Source organism: Eucyclogobius newberryi, unplaced genomic scaffold (assembly GCF_026437365.1).
Source record: "Eucyclogobius newberryi isolate DKJ021-1_F unplaced genomic scaffold, fEucNew1.0.hap1 SCAF_7, whole genome shotgun sequence".
Taxonomy (NCBI): domain Eukaryota; kingdom Metazoa; phylum Chordata; class Actinopteri; order Gobiiformes; family Gobiidae; genus Eucyclogobius; species Eucyclogobius newberryi.
The window spans coordinates 13,892,251-13,911,531 of NW_027316389.1; the positions used below are offsets into that span (position 1 = coordinate 13,892,251).

Consider the following 19,281-nt stretch of genomic DNA (forward strand, 5'->3'; position numbering starts at 1 on the left):
ATCCTAGATAATGTATAAAACTAAATATTCTAATGTAATTTTACTGTAAAACTTACTGCATATAAAATTTTAAGATATCTACAATCTATCTTTTGTAATCAAAGTGCATATGACAAGTTGGACGACTCATTGAACTAAAATGCAGTTAAGATAAATATAATTAGAATTTAGCAAATTTTTTAGGTTTATAATTTCACTTCCTGTTTGTAAGACTGTTTGATGACATCACACTAGGAAAATATCCAACAAACACTGGGCTAAAAACTCATCTAATATCATTTTTTTTTTAATTTTACAATTAAAAATATATGAGATCGACTTTATTTTGTTGAATTATTTTCAACAAAAGTTGTTTCTTTGTGTAAATTCTGCAGAGACTTTGACTGGAATGAGTATCCCTCGTGTGATGTCACTTCCTGTAATTTTCTACAGATTTTTAAATGTTTTTAAATCTTCATTTTTTGTGAAATCGTCATATCCACTCACTCTAAGTTTTATGCAGCCCTTTGCTTAAAAACAGACACTTTTCCTCACACACTCCTCCTGCTGGTCAACCTCTGTCATGCTCTGAGTTTATGACATTCAACCAATTAACATGAATGTACTGAATCTATAGCAATCGTGATATGGCTCCAAGAAAAGATCATTTTTTGACATGTCACCCACCACTACACTACAGTAAAATCTTAATGTTACAGACCCTCCCCCAGAAAAGCTACATAGTGCACCTCATTACATATTATTATACACTTATGACACTTACTAGTTGTAGCTTGAAGACAACAGTTGGAGCAGTGGGCATGAACAAAGTACACTCCTCCAGGTTGCAGGCCTGTTATATTGCTGCTTTGGTTCCCTCCTTGAATCGACAGGTCACATGCTTGAGCAGAGATGGATGTAGTTGTTGTGGAGACTGTCACATTATTATTGCAGGCAGCGTTGACATCTGACTGACCAGTGCACTCTGCCTGAGCCATCTGAGGGGATGGAGAAGAGAGAACCGTCACACACGTGACACCAGCAGAGGGCAGCGTTGAGTTTTAAATCATCTGCAGTAAATGGTGAACAAAAAACTAAATCAACACATCATTGTTAGTTAAAGATTGAACTGTGACATCAAATCCCACAGTCAAAATGTATTATAATGATTAAAATGTGACATACAAAAATACAACATTGTTTGACTGTATGTGAAATGTGAAACTCTATTGTGTTCTTTTTATTATTATGGTTCGTATTATACAATATTTAGGCAATTGGTAATTATAAATGTGCTAAAAATGCCAGTGCATGTCTTGGTTAAGGTCCAAGAATGACATAAAAGGTGTATGGAGTGTAAAATTAACCACATATTGCTGAAATATCACTCTTATTTGGAATATTACGCGGAAAGTTTATCTTTTTTTAACTTTTAATCAGCTATATTTGTGACTTTCGTTTTAACATTTTGATAATATACTCTATCTTATCTTTCAGCATATCTCCAACGCAACAATATAGTACATTTTCACCATGCCTTATATCTCTAAAGCTGTTTAACATCAAGAGCAGTTGTGGGAAAACAAATGAATGGTTGAGAAAACAAGGAAGTGCACAGTGATAATATCTAAACCATTAAACTTGCAGAAGGAAAGACAAATTCATCCCGGTTGGACTTATTCGAGTATTAAAGTTCAAACTCTTGAACTTTTGGATCGTCATCATGGTTTTCTCTGATTCTCCTGATCACTCATTACTGATTAGCTCAAACTTACACAGGGCGGCTCACACACTGCTCTGTTTACCATGAAGCTAAACATTAAACTCGTGACATTATGGACGGAGCTCGCATCTTTCATCTCACTAAAGGACTGCAAATATTCCATTATAAAGATTCAAATATGTTTTACGAAACTACAAAAAAACGTGCTTGAAGTTTTACATTTCCTTTGCAATGTTAACAAGGAAAAACATTCTTCTTTATGTCTTTTAAAATGATATTCATGAACAGGTTTTTATTAAAGACAAAACTACTAAATTAAAAGTTAATTTTTTAGGTTTATAATTTCACTTCCTGTTTGTAAGACTGTTTGATGACATCACACTAGGAAATTACCCAACAAACACTGGGCTAAAAACTCATCTAATATCACATTTTTTTATTTTACAATTAAAAATATATGAGATTGACTTTATTTTGTTGAATTATTTAAAAAAAAAGTTGTTTCTTTGTGTAAATTCTGCAGGGACTTGGACTGGAATGAGTATCCTCGTGTGATGTCACTTCCTGTAAAAAAAAAAGTACACATCCTACTTAGAGTACCAGTTGCTCGTTACTTTTTTATCTCTTTTGGTAGCATTTTGGATCAATACTTTAGGGTTGAAATTTGAAAAAAGTTATTGTTTTAACTGAATTTATTTGCATTAACCCTCAATTTGCATATGCTCTGGTCAGAACAGGCGATGCAGTGTCATTTTGAGTGTTTGTGAAGCAGATACAGCCGTAAGACATGGGCAATAAGGCTTATGCTGTACTCAATAAAACTCATAATACTTTTCATGTAACGAATTCTACTCTACTCTAAATTGCCCCAAGTAAATGTTTGTCTGCTTTTTTATCAGCTTTTTTATCATGTCGTTCTATAGTGATTCTCTGTTTAATCTGCTCTAACGCAACCACTTTCTCCCGCCCATCCCTCCTATTGGTCAGCCACTGCAAGGCTCTGCGTGAGTGACAGCTGGATTTGACCAGTCGCTTTGAAGACGGCTTTATTCACGTCTTAAAAGCAGTAGAAATAATACAAACTGCACACAAATTGAGATACAATCGAAATTGACATACCGCACATGTTTTGCCTAATTGTGACATCAAATCCCACAGTCAAAACTAGCATATATTATAATGATTAAAATATGACATACAAAAATACAACATTGTTTGACTGTATGTGAAATGTGAAAATCTATTGTGTTCTTTTTATTATTATTGTTCGTATTATAAGAATGACATAAAAGCTGTATGGAGTGTAAAATTAACCACATATTGCTGAAATATCACTCTTATTTGGAATATTACGCGGAAAGTTGATATTCTTTTTAAACTTTTAATCAGCTATATTTGTGACTTTCTCTTTAACATTTTGATAATTATACTTATCTTTCAGCACATCTCTAACGCAACAATAAAGTACATTTTCACCATTCCTTTTATCTCTAAAGCTGTTTAACATCAAGAGCAGTTGTGGGAAAACAAATGAATGCTTCAGAAAACAAGGAAGTGCTACGTTTAAGCTAAAAGACCTTTCATATCCACTTCACGTCAGCCAATCCTCGCACGTATTTTGGAATGATGTTGATTCCTCAAATAGAGTTCTTTCTAGGGAATCGCAGAGAAGCACATAAGGCTGGAACTGGACTGGACGACCCCGCTGCCCCTCGGCCCTTTGCCCCTGCCTGTCTGAAGGGGGAGGAAGTGACTGTTCTGACCAGTACATAAACATTATATCAACCCTTAAAAAAAAGCAGCGCGCCCTTCACCCTCGACTCCCAGCGGGACCGTTCTGCTGCTCGCCTCCTGATAACGGCCAAGTTCCTTCCTCCGTTTTGAACAGCCAGACCTGGAAACAATCGCCCAAATCACCTTTTAAAGTCTGTTTACTCAAGGATCAGCCTACTTAACCTTCTCCCAATCTAATTAAGGACACAAACGCGTTATATTTGTTTTGTTTTCTTTCCGTCCTACTTGAATTACGCCCAATTGCGTAAGGTTCGGTGTCCTTGGTGACTTGCTGAAGAGGAGAAAGTGGATTCCTACAGCGCTAAAATGTCAGCAAAAATGGCGTTATCTGACTCTTACCAAAAAAAACAACAACAACAACAACAACACCAGCATCTGTTGTCCTGAAATGTCTCAAAGGCCAATGTGTGACGATTAAAAGTTTGAAAAGTTTTGGAAGTTTTCAGTTCAGGTGTCATCAAGCTACAGACTAGGTACAGTCTACAGTCTTTTTACGGAGCCAAACTTTCTGAAACAAGTTGATGTGGCAGATAAAGAACGTTATTAACATTTAGATGCATTTTCTGGCATTAAAGAGACTAGATTTTTTAGTCCTCACGAATACATTGTGACCTGAATGATCACGATTATCGATAAAACAAATAATCAAATCAAATAATCAAATAATACTATAGACCAAAGAGAAAAATCCAGCTGACGAACTTCTTCTTCTTGGTTTAGTGTGTCGTATTATTGTAAACAGAGAATTCTGCTTTTCCATCAACTGCATGAAACCATTTGTTCCTTTTGTGAAGTGCATCAGCGGTTTATAATGACTGACCTTTTCATTGTGTCAACTTCAACACGATACTTCCTGATACTTCCTCATTCCATCATTCTGAGCATTTAAGCCGCTACAGTCACAAAAACGGTTTGATGTGACGGAAAACTCGAGCTTTTCGACATGAAGGAGAGTTTTTGCATGTCACAGTGAAGGATGGTAAACAACTTGCTTTTTGAACCCGTTTGCCTCGAAATGCTTGTTTTGGATAAGCTCTAACTGGTTTTGCCAGACAAAAGCATCGATCAGGAATTTAAGATTGTATTGCAGTGATAACGTTTCTACAATGGGAAAAATATTCCCATTAAGTCATTTTCTTAAATAATGAACATTTTTGGGATTTTGGCCAAAACAATCAGAAGTTTTTAGTTATTTTACGATAAAAAGTATTCACAAACTTAAAATTTTGTATTTATGTTTTTATGTTTTACTTAAACAACACTATTTTTTCATACCCATACCTATTACTGTATAATTCATCATTCATCATGAATATGATTAAATACACTTTCTTTGTTGTTTTTATCTTCCCTATTCATGACAAAAGAGCCAATACATTACTGAGTTATTTTTAAAACATGAATATTTGTCCAAGGGGTGGAGAATATGCAAAAAAATAAATAAATATATATATCACAAGTTTCTTGGAGCCAGAGAACAGTTTCAATTTCATCATGATTCATGTAAACTTTGTTGTTTGTATTTTAGTTTGAGGAGGAAACTAAAAGTTGACACTTTGTTTTGCAGTCGGTTGAATAAACTTGTCACTGACCTGGCGCGTTGAGAGAAAAAGTGTTTTGTTTGAGCACAGAGCACTACTAGATAAAAAAAAAATATATATATATATATATATATATATATATATATATGCAATATATCAAAATGTAGATAATGTTGTGAATGTTTTTTTGAGCATTAAAAGGAATAAAGTGACGTCTGTAACTTACTGATCTTTCCGATTCATTCTTTTGACAGATATTTCCCCTTTTAATGATAATTAAACCTCAACAAATACGTTTAAAGACATGTTTTAACAAATTCCTGTGTTAAAATATCATGATATTCTTTGGCTGATCGTATTAATGTTGATATATACATTTTGGTCAACATTGCTCACCCACAGACTCACAAATACGTTAACTAGACTGAGGTCGTGATTGGATTTCCATCACCACAAAACACCACTATCTTTATCCTCCCGGAGTGTGGTTACGTACGATGCAGCTTTAATACTGTCCCAACACCGCTGCTCTGGAACGCAGCAACATGAGTCAACGCTCTTCTAACCGTTGGTCTTTTCTGCAGCGGGAGGAAGACGTTGGCACACCCACAGAGCGCGGCTCGCCTGGATCCATCGCACCCATCAAAGGTGTGATGTTTGGGAGGTGTGAATGTAGAGCCCGGCGTGTGAGGAAGAAACAGTGCCCACAGAGCTCACTGTGTCTTTTATTATTATATTACATCGGCTTTTGGGATCTGGTACCACCCTGCAATTAAATACAGAGGCTAAACCTGTTTTAAATGAGGACAATTGTTTCAGCAGTCCACCAGTTTATTCAGGATTATTTCTACTGTACATTGTGGGGCTTTTTAATATAATTTCAACGTATATAGGTGAACATATGGTGACAAGGCTTATGAATAAAGTGTATTTTTAATTCAAATCGTATTCATATTTGATACTTCTTTGACAAAACCATTCAATAATGCCGCTGTCTTTGTTATAAAAGGTCTTGTGCATGTGCTTTAAAGTCTGTCCAGTCGACGACAACAATTACCAAAGTATAAAATATACTTAATAGATAATAATAGTATAATAGTATAATAGATACTTTAACGGTTATTTTGATTGTCGAACAATATCGTAACTCACTCTTGATGCCATTTCTTTAAACGTCTGTCAGGAGGGAATGCGTCATTTGTTTGTATATCTGATAGAGTTGTATTTTTAGATTAGAAGTGGGAGATAAATGACAGAAAATAATGCATAGTATAGCAAAAGTTGTTTTGAAGGTAATGCGCAATAAGTATGAAGAGCATGTGTGTCATCTATAGTAAAATGTGCTTTAACAAGGCTTTAAAGTTATATTTTTACCCTTTTTTTGTTACATTCCATTCCATTTTCAGACACATTTAAGCACATTTATGATGGATGGCGCAATGAGAGAGTAACAGATGGATTTAACCAGAGTAAAGTGTTCATTTTCAGAAGAAATACAACGCTTGAAGCATAAAGGCAATATAAATATATCTGTACTAAGTATATATGTGACCTGGCTCCTAGAATACACAATATATTTTAAAGTAAAAAACTCAAGTAAAGCCCCTTTAACTGTACCAATGTTTAGGACATAGTATCTGAAACGTGTTGCTCTGGAGTATGCAAAATCACAAGATCGAGTATATTGTCCAAAGTTAAAACTATTAAAAATTACAGAGCTGATTAGAGCTGATTAAAAATAAAGCGAACAGAAGTGTAATCCTCCAAATGAGAGCATAATGTGATATTTCTCTCCTTTTATGGTTAATTTTCTTCATTTTGAACCTCAACCAAGTCATTTACAACACATTTCTGCTACAATGTTTTAATAAAGTAAACTACACAAACAGTCAACTAAAACCAACACGGTGAATGGTATTTAGACGTCAGAATGTCAGAACCACTTGTCACCACTGACAAATCCTCCTCACTTTTTAATTATCCCAAAGAGTTTAAAACAGAGGAGTTTCTGTCATGGGAAAGTCCACCTGTGTGAAACCCGGCTCCGTCTGCACCTGGCCTTTCCCGGACCTCACGACAACCACCGCGTAATGGGCTCTGTCGGCGTGTGGTGCGTTCCAGTCGCGCTCGGAGCTCGAAACTTCACCCCGACAGGTTCATTAGTGATAGTACTTGTGTTATTCACCTTTATTTGCTCTCTACTGTCCACCTACTGTCTGTGAAACTGCTGCTGTATTGAGCTTCTGCAGTTATATAAATGCACGGTTATGAGGATCCCACCCACATCATTTCAAATCACAGCTGATGCCCTCGAGTAGAAGGCACAGGAGGGTCTAATGTAAGCGTAATCGATATAAATACTAATATATTTCGTTCAAATGATGAATCAAAAGAAGCTGCTGTGACGCAATGACAAAGGCGTAGTAACCGTCTCTCAGGGAAGAGTGCAATATTACACTTTTAAGGCCATTTTGGGAAATTCAACAGTTACAGTAGGAGACAATAAAGGCTTATCATATCTTATGCTAATATCGCTAACGTCTAAACAGCGCTAATGTAGAAACAAACTCAACACAAAACACAAAAACTCACAACTTCCTGTCCAATTCTATTCCTGTGGGTTTTTCACACTAAAGTCACACTAAAATTAATAAAAACTTGAACATCACACAGTGAACAGTGAGTTGCGCATGTCACGACATATTTAAGACTTGACAACTTCCAGCGCCTCACTTCTGCTGATAAAAGGAGGTGTTTGTGCTAATGGGTGGGTGTTGATGCTAATTTTGAGCCGAAATTAATGTCCAAAAAAATGTATAAAATAAATTTATGAACTAATTATAATCTATAAATAAAAACAATCAGGTGGTCTTTGCTTTGAATTGTAATTGGTTGTTTCCTGTGTGTTTTACATTTAAATAAAAGCTAGCATTAGCAGTGGGAAACTACTTCTGTCCACGTTCACTCATATACAACACTTGACTCGACTCACTGATATATACACGCATTGTAAAGCAAAAATATGAATAATAAAACAGTTTTCAATATCTTGCGCAGATGCTAAAGATAAAAGCGCGGCTGTGCGCTGACAATAGGGGCTTTGAGTTGGACAGTTTGTGGCTCATTTACATGGAGTGAGGAACTGTGACTCTTTGTAGCGCACACTTCAACACGCTGCGCTTCAGGGCACAGACATGAGGGTGAAGACCGCCAAGGCCGCGCACTTTTGGGGACCATGTCCTTCTGAAACATCGTAGTGATACTGAGGGGGGCCAGGAGTGGGCGGAGGGGGCTGGTTTTCCACAAAGAAGGGCTTGATTTGTGACTTTTAAAAATAATAATGGGATGCAAGACCGTGGCATTTACAGCATGCTTGGTGAAAATCTGTTGCATATGGAAGACAAATAGCAAACGTCATCCAGAGTTTGACAACGTTCTAAAATGATAACTATGCATGTTTATTTATTAGAAATCCGTTTCACAGAAGACATATTATGCTTTATCGCCGGTATTTAGTAACGAACTAACACATGCACTAGAAAACAGGCATTATCGCAAATCAAATCAAAATTGCAATTTTTGTAGGTGCAATTATCGAATTACAAAAGTAGGATCCTACTTTTTATGCAAGAATTGCAAATCGGATTACAAGCGCAATACTTGTATACTAAAAAAACTCAATTAGTTTAGTTTTTATTGTGTAGCCATAATGGAAAATGTTTCTAAAAAAACATCTCAATAGAAAAAGACCTGTTCAAAATGGCCGAACTGCTGCTGACCCCACCTTCTCATCGGGCCATTCCATCGCAGCAAGCAGCGCATTTTTTCTTTTAATGTTGTTATCTGTTTACAGTCACAACATTTTTGAACATTTGTGTCTGACCTGGAGTTGGAATTTTTCAAAGAATTGCTAGATTTTCTAAGAATTGCTAGATTTTCTAAGAATTGCTAGATTTTCTAAGAATGACTTTGCACAGGTGAACACGAGCCTGAAAATGTACACGTGTACATCACTCAAAATACAACTCAGAGTAGAGTAATGATGTGGGGTGTCATAATTTTAGTGCTACGATTATTGCGAGACGAAACATCACAATTTAATGATAATTCACAATTATTGACATGTAACGGAGCAACAGTGAAATCCTTCATTCGCTTTCATTCTCATATAATGTGATCAGTTTCATGAAATCAAACTTTTTTAATGCAAAAGTAAAGTTATTACTATGATATAAACAACCAAACAACAAAAAGCGCTTAACGTTTAAGTGTATCTTTTGAAGCACATATTGAATTGAAATGACTTAATCATTCTTCTAAAACAGTCACAATAATACATTCTGTTATATTGTGATAAGAATAATGACATCCCTTATTATAACATGATTAAAAGCACATAAAGATGATTTTGTGTTATCTGTCTCGCTCACATACTTCTTTAGTGAATAATATATCACAAAAACAATCACCATAAAGAATACAGAGCAATAAACATTAGTAATGTTAAGGCCATTACAAGGGAATTACTTTTAATTACAGAAGTAAGTTATACTGTATTATTTTTTTTTTGTGTGTTAAATAATTTTCTCTGTGATGTGCTGCTTCCCTTTTTGACTAAAGTCCACACAGGTGACGGTCACACATCACATCACAGCAACAAAGAAGCTTTATATGAGCGTCGCCCATTTTCTCACATTATGTAACATACTGTAGGCTTATGAAAATTAACTGCAGTCAGTAGTTTACACCCTTTTTAGCCTAGGTGAACATGGGGAACTTAGCAATGTATAAGTGACAGGAAATAACAGGAAATGGAAAATTGTGTACACAAATAAGTGCGATAAGAGCCACTCTCTACTTGTTCACACTAATACTTTTCAAGAAAAAGTCCTTCAACTTCCTCTTTTATAATATATATATATATATATATATATATATATATATATATATATATATATATATATATATATATAAGAAATTCCGATGAGCTGAACAGACACTGCACTGACAGAGTTAACAATTTATTTCTGTCATTTGCTAAAGATAAGACTTGTGTACGACAGGTTGACTTTTAGTTTGATTATAACACTTATAACACGCTCGTTAGGTTAATCAATGATTGTGATTATTCAGAGCACAATATAATCATAAGTTGTTGTTTTTTTTAAACAGTAGAAGCTACATTTTTCGCTTTTTATTTCAATATCTATTCCAAGAGCTAAATATAAAGTACATTTTAAACTGGCAGTTTTGGTCACACAACTTTATTTTGCCATTCAGAAAGTTCAATTTGGTTAAGAAAATAAGTCAATAACTTGAGGAATAGTAATGTGTTTGATTATGGGAATGAAAGAAAAGGAAAGATTTCAACATTGTTTGGTCTCATCAGTAATTGTGAAAAATCATGTTTTTTTCTTACAATAATCATAACTCTAAAAATTGCATATCATGACGTCAAAAATTGGGACTAAACCAGGACAAAACCCACAACTAAAACCGACTAAATCAGGACTAAACACAGACTAGAACAGAACATCACGATTAAAACGGGCTCAATTTAGGACCAAATAACAACAAGTGTGAGCGTAGCCTTAGTGAGTAAAGTAAATACGGCTCTTTTTCTAGCTCTAAAACTGACATTTAAGCATTCTCCTCTGCCTGGGAAACACAACAACTAAGACGAACAGATGTCCACAAACGTGACTTGACAACAATAGGAGATCTGTAGAAGAACGCGCTCAGACTAATACAAAGAATGATTAGCTCCGGGCCTTGATAGTTTAACCAGTGACAGCAGAGCGCGGAGCCTGCAGAGGGACAGGGACACTGCGCCGCTCTTCATTCCATTCCTGACCCTTTTGTGCCGGCCACACACATCCGCGCATGCCATTCTCAACCCCTGTGCACCTCTCTGCGCTCGACTCCAGCCCGACCAGTGAGGCCGGGACAGGTGTCGGAGGAGCGGGGACGCCCGGCTCACTGACCTGCAGACGTGGAACAGACTCAGGAGAAGCTTTGCAAAGTAGATCGTCGTCGCTTTGATCAGGCAGCTCATGACAACACGTTTTTTAACCCATGACGGTCGACAAAACGAATGTATCTTTGTTCAGAAGGCAACTTGAAGAGTCAACACTGGCATCAAATAATGACGTAATCTGCCTTTAGTTTACAATAAGAGTGAGACAACGTGCCTTTTTGCATATGCTATAAATAAATGAGACATTTGACTATGGCCAGGCAATGTTGATATGTTTTGCAGTATCCCGATAACAATATTCAGACAATATCATGTCAATTGAACAGAAATGTGTTAAAACATGTCGATATACGTTAGGTTTGTGCATCAGACAAATGTGAAATAAGTGTCAAATTATCACAAATATCACTACACGCTTATTTGGGAGTTTGCAAGTTCTCTTTACACTTTCATTTTGCAGCATTTCATATGACAAACAATACACACACAGCATGCACGGTCCAGCCCATCGTGTTGATATTTTTATCATCTGCCATTTTTAACATGGTCTAACTACTTCAAACAAATTGAACAAAGCAAACCTGAATCCAAGCCAATAATGCATGTTAAAAAGTTTGGTTTAAACCACAGTCAGAAACCGCTGGGAACACTTCATCTGCATCTACTGCCACTTCTACTTGTTTGGTCATCTTTTATTCTGATTTAGACCTTTTGTTTCTGTTCATGTCACGTTTCTGTTCTTAGCCCTGACTTTGCCCAGGTTTAGCTCCTAGTTTAGCACTAGTTTAGCCCCAATTTGAATGTGGTGTACTTAAAAATCTCTCTAATTAAAAGTTGTGTGTATTGACCCGGAGCCAGGGGCCGCCACACCTGCAGCAGGTGCGTCCCGCCGCTCACATCCACCAACTCGTCCCTCTTCTGTCATTTTACGTGATTATTATTAATATTTAAAGCAAACATGTTGTGTCCTTACCTCCAACAGGCAGCAGAAGACCACTGCCGCGCACACTGTGAACCCCTGCAGCGCGTTCATGCTGAAGTCCTTTTTTGTTTTTTGGGGGTTGGGGGGGGGGGATCGCGTCTTTACCCGGCCACAGCTTTCATGTCCAAACAGTAACCTGGTCCCCGCGCGTCGTTAACCGCTTATTACAGTGGTAAAAGTGCGCAGACATCAGCGCCAGTTCGTGTAGAAGAAGTGAAGAAGTTGCGCTGACGGGAAGGAGCGGCGTCAGCCATGCGCGTCATTCAGGGAAGTTTGCGCTCGATGATTTCCCCCTGAGCGCAGGCCCGTCACTCGCCCCTCCTCTGCTCCATTCTGCTTCATTCTTCCCTGCTGCGAGGAGAAGAGCCGCAGAGCTGACCAGAGAGGGCTCACTAATGTTTAACCACTCTAAACAAGTTAAAGAGAAAGTTAAAGAGCCGCGGGAAAAAGGGATTAATGCCGTTAAAACCCCGCAGTGGCGCATTTCACGGGCATTTCAGTCGTAAAATGTGCAGATGTTTAACTTTATGTGATGTTTGGGTTGATTCATGTGACAAATACATGAAATAAATGACATTAACAACCGAGCACATCCAAGCAATAGCCCAAATGTGACTCCGATACAAGTAGAAATGGTGTTAAAAGTGTTTAGAATGAGGATGATTTGAAATAAGTGTTGTGAATGATGACTTACTGATGAATAAAATACAGTAGGTCATCCAAGTACTACCTAAATACTTTTCGATTACCTCCTGGATCTAAATCAAACCTACAACAGGATTGTTCTGGGTCCAAAACTAGGGCTAAATCAGTCAATTCATGTGACAAATACATCAAATAAATGACATTAACAACCGAGCACATCTAAGCAACAGCCCAGATATGACTCTGAAATAAGTAGAAATGGAATTGGAAGTGTTTAGAATGAGGATGATTTGAAATAAGTGTTGTGAATGATGACTTACTGATGAATAAAATACAGTAGGTCATCCAAGTACTACCTAAATACTTTTCAATTACCTCCTGGATCTAAATCAGACCTACAACAGGATTGTTCTGGGTCCAAAACTAGGGCTAAATCAGTCTAAAAATACAACTACACTATTGCTACACTAAGTTCTAAACAAGGACTAGCCCAAATGTGGGTTGAACTGACTCCAAACTCAGCAAATATTTGAACTGCAGAGGAATCCGTGCACAACCCGCAGTTTGAGAACCACTGCAGTAGATTAGTTTTAAAAAAAGCCAACATGCAAATTGTATATTAGTCTTTCCTGTTCAGTCCAGCCTGTATAACTCGTTGGTCTATTGGCTAAAATGTAAAGGATCAGATTAGACAGGACCAAGAGTCGTGTTTGGTTTAGCATCGGAAACAGGAATTCAATTAGCCTGTATTTTGTATATTCACTATCTCCAAAACGAAAACACAAATGAGCCAAAACTGCAGCCTGATATTGTTAACGACCTTCTGTAACAGCACATGTGCACAAATCAAGACTCTGTGAAGTGAACATCCTTTAAACGGGACAAAAGACATGGAAAACAGCACACAGATTATGAGTAACACTTTTTAGAAACATTATAAAGTCTTTATCTTTCAAATGACGTGGATGCAAAGTCAGCAGGAAACGCCACAAACGCACATCACTTCGAGTAAAGTGCAGATCCTCAAAAACTGTGTTTGAGTATGTAAATGAACGTAGTTGTTGTGTTTTTTTTATCCCAGGTGGACCGGGTCTTCAGCGCGAGACGCCTCTGTGGCTCGTGATTGTTCGTTTAGTGACACAGATGGTTATTTGTTACGTGCGGCGTCAGTGAAAGGGACGTGGAAAGGAGATCTGCGGCCTGTTTTCATTCGAGGCGTTTGTGCTGTTTGGGCGTGTTCCTCTTGGGTGTCGCTAATGTCGCAATTTATTTATAAAGCCTGTACCTACTTTGTCACGGAGAATACGACCGCACCGCTTTCAGGAAGAAGAAGAAGAAGAAGAAGAAGAAGAAGAAGAAGAAGAAGAAGAAGAAGAAGAAGAAGAAGAAGAAGAAGAAGAAGAAGAAGAAGAAGAAGAAGAAGAAGAAGAAGAAGAAGAAGAAGAAGAAGAAGAAGAAGAAGAAGAAGAAGAAGAAGAAGAAGAAGAAATTTTAATCCAAAAATCAAGTACTCGTATCTTTTTTCATAGTTTTGGCCGGGGTGCGACTTATACTTATTCTTATACACTTATACTTATGCTCCAGAGCGACTTATATGTGATATTGTTTGTTATTTTCACACTTGCAACCGCATTTCATACTCCAGTGCAACTTATATATGTTTTTTTCTTCTCTATCATGCATTTTTTGGCTGGTGCGACTTATACTTCGGTGCGACTTATAGCCCGTAAAATACGTACAACAGGAACAATTGCACCAAACGGAGAGAGAAACCCTTCGTACAGTCGCTGAGCTTCATACGCCAAACGATTTAAGACACAGTCGTGCAATGTGAAGCAGCTCTGACTTTTGACTGCAGAAAGCGCGCGGTCATTTGGATCCCAAGGAAATGTTATGTAAACCTCCAGAGACCGAAGCCCCCTCTGTGTCTCCTCTTTGTCTCGTGAGCGCTGTTTCCCCATTTTACCAAATACAGTCCAGAATGTAGACACTTTGACCTTCACCGTTTTGTTCATTTGGACAGTCAGTTTGTTATATCTTCTATATAAAGTCTGCTGCTAACTTTAGTCTTTAGAAAAAACCTTCAAATGCCTCTTAAATTACCAAATCATTCAGCAACAGAACCACAAACAGTCTATTTACAGCTACACGCGCAAAACTGTGGAAACTCAATGTCAAATTATAAGTTGTGGCTTGTGTTTGGCAAGCGCCCATTAGTTTTTCTCATCTTCCTTGCAAATTCCGTTAAAAATAGACTGATAAGATTAGTGTTTCTGAACCTTTCCCTTTTAGTCAAATATAAATGCATAGGGCAGACGTTTAAACCCCTTTGAGGTCATTATAAGACCATCTCTGCCTATCTATCATTTTAGTGTTTACTCTGCAAATCCAGTACACAGCGTCATAAAATAGCGTCATAAAATATTTTGCTTATTCCAGGCTGTACAGGCAAATGAGGCCGTGATGGTGTTTTTACCTGGAATAGCAGTTCATGTAAATTGTGGTCTCTTATGGCCCATGATGCAGTACAATCCATGTTTTATGTGTTACCGCCAGAGCTGGATAATCAGTAATCGTATTTTAATCAAGGTCACGCCGGTCATTTCTCGTAAAAGCTTTTGGAGGTGGAGTCGGAGCACGTGTCGGTCTCTGGAGGAGGTTTGTGTCGTTTGTGTTACAATGACAGTGAATAAAAGCCTGTATTATAGGGCTGCAACAATGATTATTTTGCTAATAGATTAGTCTAGTGATTAATGGAATAGCTGTTTAGAACACAAGAGTCACATGATGAAACGGACTAAATGTGTTTTCATCAAATGCACTGATTTGACACTTTTTTTAATTACAGTTCAAGTTTGGTGATAAAACTTGTTTTCTCAGCTCATTGCGTGCTTGTACCTGTGTAGACCATTTAACGATTACTCGATGACTAAATTAGTTGACAATTACTTAAATAAAAGATTAGTTGTGGTCCATGAATTATAGTGTTGAAGCCCGACTGTCTCGTTTATATTCTGGAATCAATTTGAATCAAAAACATGATTGATCAATACAAGGAAAACATTTAGATGCATTTTTCCTTTCTTCATTTTTTGTCATATTTTTTGTCAGTCTTACTCATCGCTTAAACAAGACTCTTTCAGGAAATATTGGGGGGGAAACAATGTTTGTCACTATGCTACTTTGGTCATTTCTAGATTCAGTGCTTCTTTCTTGGGTTTATGCTTCTTTCTTTGCTTTATGCAGCTCTGTGCACACACCTTCTGTTGGTCAGTTTTTGTATCGGGTTGTGAGATGAAATCAGAAGCATAAGACAGCATTAGTGACCCAGCACACATCACATGTATGATTCATGACAGCAAAACTGTTACATCTAATGAATAGAAATGAAGGTTTTGTGATTTCTGTCTTGTCTGTGTGATTTTAATGCATTTCATTTCCCTGTTGTGTGAATCACTTTGAATTGCCTTGTGTACGAATTGTGCTCTACAAATAAACTTGCCTTGCCTACATAGTGGGCCCTGTGTGGGCCCTATAGGGCTTACGTGGGCTTTAAATATGGGCCCCAAGTGGGTTTGTCCATGGGTTCTATGTAGGTTCTACATGGGTTTGGCCACATGAGGCCCACATGAAATCTAAATGGGGTTTATGTGGGCCTCATCTGGGCTGCACAGGCACAGTCAACATAGGCCCTACATCCAAATTGAATGCCTGTGCGTTATTAGACTGTTAAACTAGTTCACCCAGTATACGTGTGTAGAGTTAAACAGACGCCACAGTGTAACGTACTGCTCCTTGTTTAATCCTCACTGAAACAAAGGATTCATGCTCAACATAACCTTCAATCCAAACAATGTTACCTTCAATAAAGCCCTCCGATAAAGAACTGCAACTGTGTGCAAAGTATCCATGTGTAGAACGCTAAATACTCCCCAACAGTAGACAAGACCAATGCCTTTAGAGCAGGACATCCACGAAGCTCACATTCAGATCCTTTATGTCCAGGACTGAGGCGTATCGCGTGCAATTTCACCACATTTTGATCCAACAAAAGTCTTCAAATATAGGCCAGTTGTATTATGCATTTGTCAGTATCTTTAACAGATCAGCTCATTCAGCGTATCTCAAGAAACTCTCTGGATATCTGACAGATCCATGGACAAATCATGTTATATCTTCTTGTATTCAAACCCTATTTAGACTTTTAGTATACTGTACACGTAACATACGCTTGTACGTAAACAGTTTACTTACAGTATACTCTTTTAATTTGAGTTTAAATTAAGTTTACTTTAAACGCACTTGAGGATACTGCTTTTTGGTGAGGGAAGCTGGCAAAGCTTTGACTCATTTTTGACTCTGTTTTGTGCATTTATTGGTCAGTAAAAAGTTAAAATAATTAGAAATATTTTATGTATTTGGTATATGCGTGTTAAGCAGAGTTAGTTCTATTATAGTACGCTTTTGAAGTAAAAATTATTTGATTGAAGTTTGCGGGCTTCGCATTAATTTTACCCACTCATGACCCTCGCTTACATCTCACATGGGGCCCATAATGCACTTCCCACATGGGGCCCATAATGCACTTCCCACATGGGGCCCATAATGCACTTCCCACATGGGGCCCATAATGCACTTCCCACATGGGGCCCATAATGCACTTCCCACATGGGGCCCATAATGCACTTCCCACATGGGGCCCATAATGCACTTCCCACATGGGGCCCATAATGCACTACCCACATGGGGCCCATAATGCACTTCCCACATGGGGCCCATAATGCACTACCCACATGGGGCCCAAGTTGGCAAACCCAAGTGGGGCCCGGACAGAACCGATATTGGGCCCACATACAATGCTGGCTGGGGATCTGCTAAAAACAACATGTAGATTCTGTCCAAGAAGTGAACATGATTTAGACTTAATAATGATTCATGTTCATTTTTAAGTCCACATTGTGATAAGATTGTTTTTGGCCCTTCGCTTTTTCTAAAGAACTTAACTTCTGACACTCTGACTTCTTCAAAGACTAATCAGCTAAAACAATTCAAGATCCAAAACTAATACTTAAGACAATGGGGAATGTTCTGAGTTTGTATATGCGCTGGCTCTCGGCCGCTGAACTCTGTGTTCATCAGAGATTTGGATCACTTTATGGGTCAGAGGTGTTTGTAGCCATGTGATTTTAGCTTTGTGTTGTTGCTATTGCGTTATACAAGTTATTCTGTCATTGTAATCGGCAATAATTCAATAAATTATAGAATTGTTTGTGGTGAGGTCAATCACTTGATACACAAGTGTGAACTTTTACAATTTGAATATATTTGTATATATTGAAACATGCTGGAATCTTTGAGAGGATGTTAAACCAATTTATAGACGGTCGAGCATCCATTGGTCGACAAAAGCTCTCAAAACAAGGAAGTATCTCTATGGTTTGACTAAAACTGCACACGCAAGGCGACAAGCTCACAAGATTTCATGCAAAATGATGAAACGTGTACAGAAAAGTGCTGGTAAACAAATGGAAAACGTGTAGAATAAATATCCAAATCCTTAAAACTCCACAAAAATGATGACTAAAATCTCATGGAGTCACTATTCTATTGAGCAACTAAAAACCTAAAACTTTTCATTTTATTTTTAAATATAGGAACTTTAGGCAATTTAGTCTGGATTAAACTAGAAAACGCTAAATTAGCTCTATAATGTCAGTATTCAGCTGCATTCATTGCTTCATTTTATTGTGGTGATATAAATGAGTTTGAACATAATATCCTGCGTGTCGTTTCTCCTTCCCACACATTTGCATGCCTCCTGATACTTTTATACACAACTCGCACGTCGTCATAAATACTATTACTATTACCTACTGCGATGAAAGAACAATTTGAAGTATTTGGAGTAATTTGAAGTACACGTTTGAAAGCTTTTGTTATATTTATGTTTGATATGGCTGGTGTAACAATTTAAACTCTGACTGTATACAGTTACTAAATTGAGGAAGTAAACATATAATACTAGTATAATATGCACCAACTTCATGTAACGCTGCCTGGTAGACGAGGTCAGTCAGACTTTTATGAGGATGTGTCGGTCGCTTCCATGGAGACCGACCTTGCTTTGTTCAGTCTCGACAAGCCCAGGATAAACACTTTTTAGATTAAATTCAGTCTGTCCACAATGAGAAATGTGCGTGAATGTCTTTTTACATTGCACTTCTGATCTCTGCAGCTTTTTCAGGGTTTTCTTATGGCTGATATTCACATAATAATCTAATTTTGCAGATTTTCAATGCGTTTGTCGTAAGTTTTGTCGTGTCAGATGTCTGTTACGTTGATGACTGAACGAGCCTGACCTGTGGACTTGAATGTGTATTTAAATAATACATTCAATACTGTTTAATTTAATTTCCGTCTTCATATAACTCCTGTTGACAACTGCAAGCCACGGACATAAAACTGTGACGCACAAAAAGCTCAAACAAACAACGCCATTAATAACAATACTTTCATTATTCAGAATTTTTGGAACTACTACTGATTACTTTCGACTGACCAATGAGGGGCGGCTCTAGCTCAGTCGGTTCAGTGGTTTCTTGATGTAATGTTTTATATGTTTTAATCAATAATTGTATAT

At 37.4% G+C, this 19,281-nt stretch overlaps 1 protein-coding gene across 1 annotated transcript in view; it reads right to left on the minus strand.

Annotated features, from left to right (window-relative positions):
* The window catches only part of ptprja (protein tyrosine phosphatase receptor type Ja), a 49,714-nt gene extending 37,667 nt beyond the window's left edge, over positions 1 to 12,047 (minus strand). Inside the window, exons 1-2 of the mRNA XM_072435637.1 lie at positions 11,988 to 12,047; positions 764 to 977 (exon numbers count right to left, since the gene is read on the minus strand). Coding sequence (XP_072291738.1) covers positions 764 to 977; positions 11,988 to 12,047 — 274 coding nt within the window. The remainder of the gene's footprint in view (positions 1 to 763; positions 978 to 11,987) is intronic.
* Between the last annotated feature and the right edge of the window lie 7,234 nt (positions 12,048 to 19,281).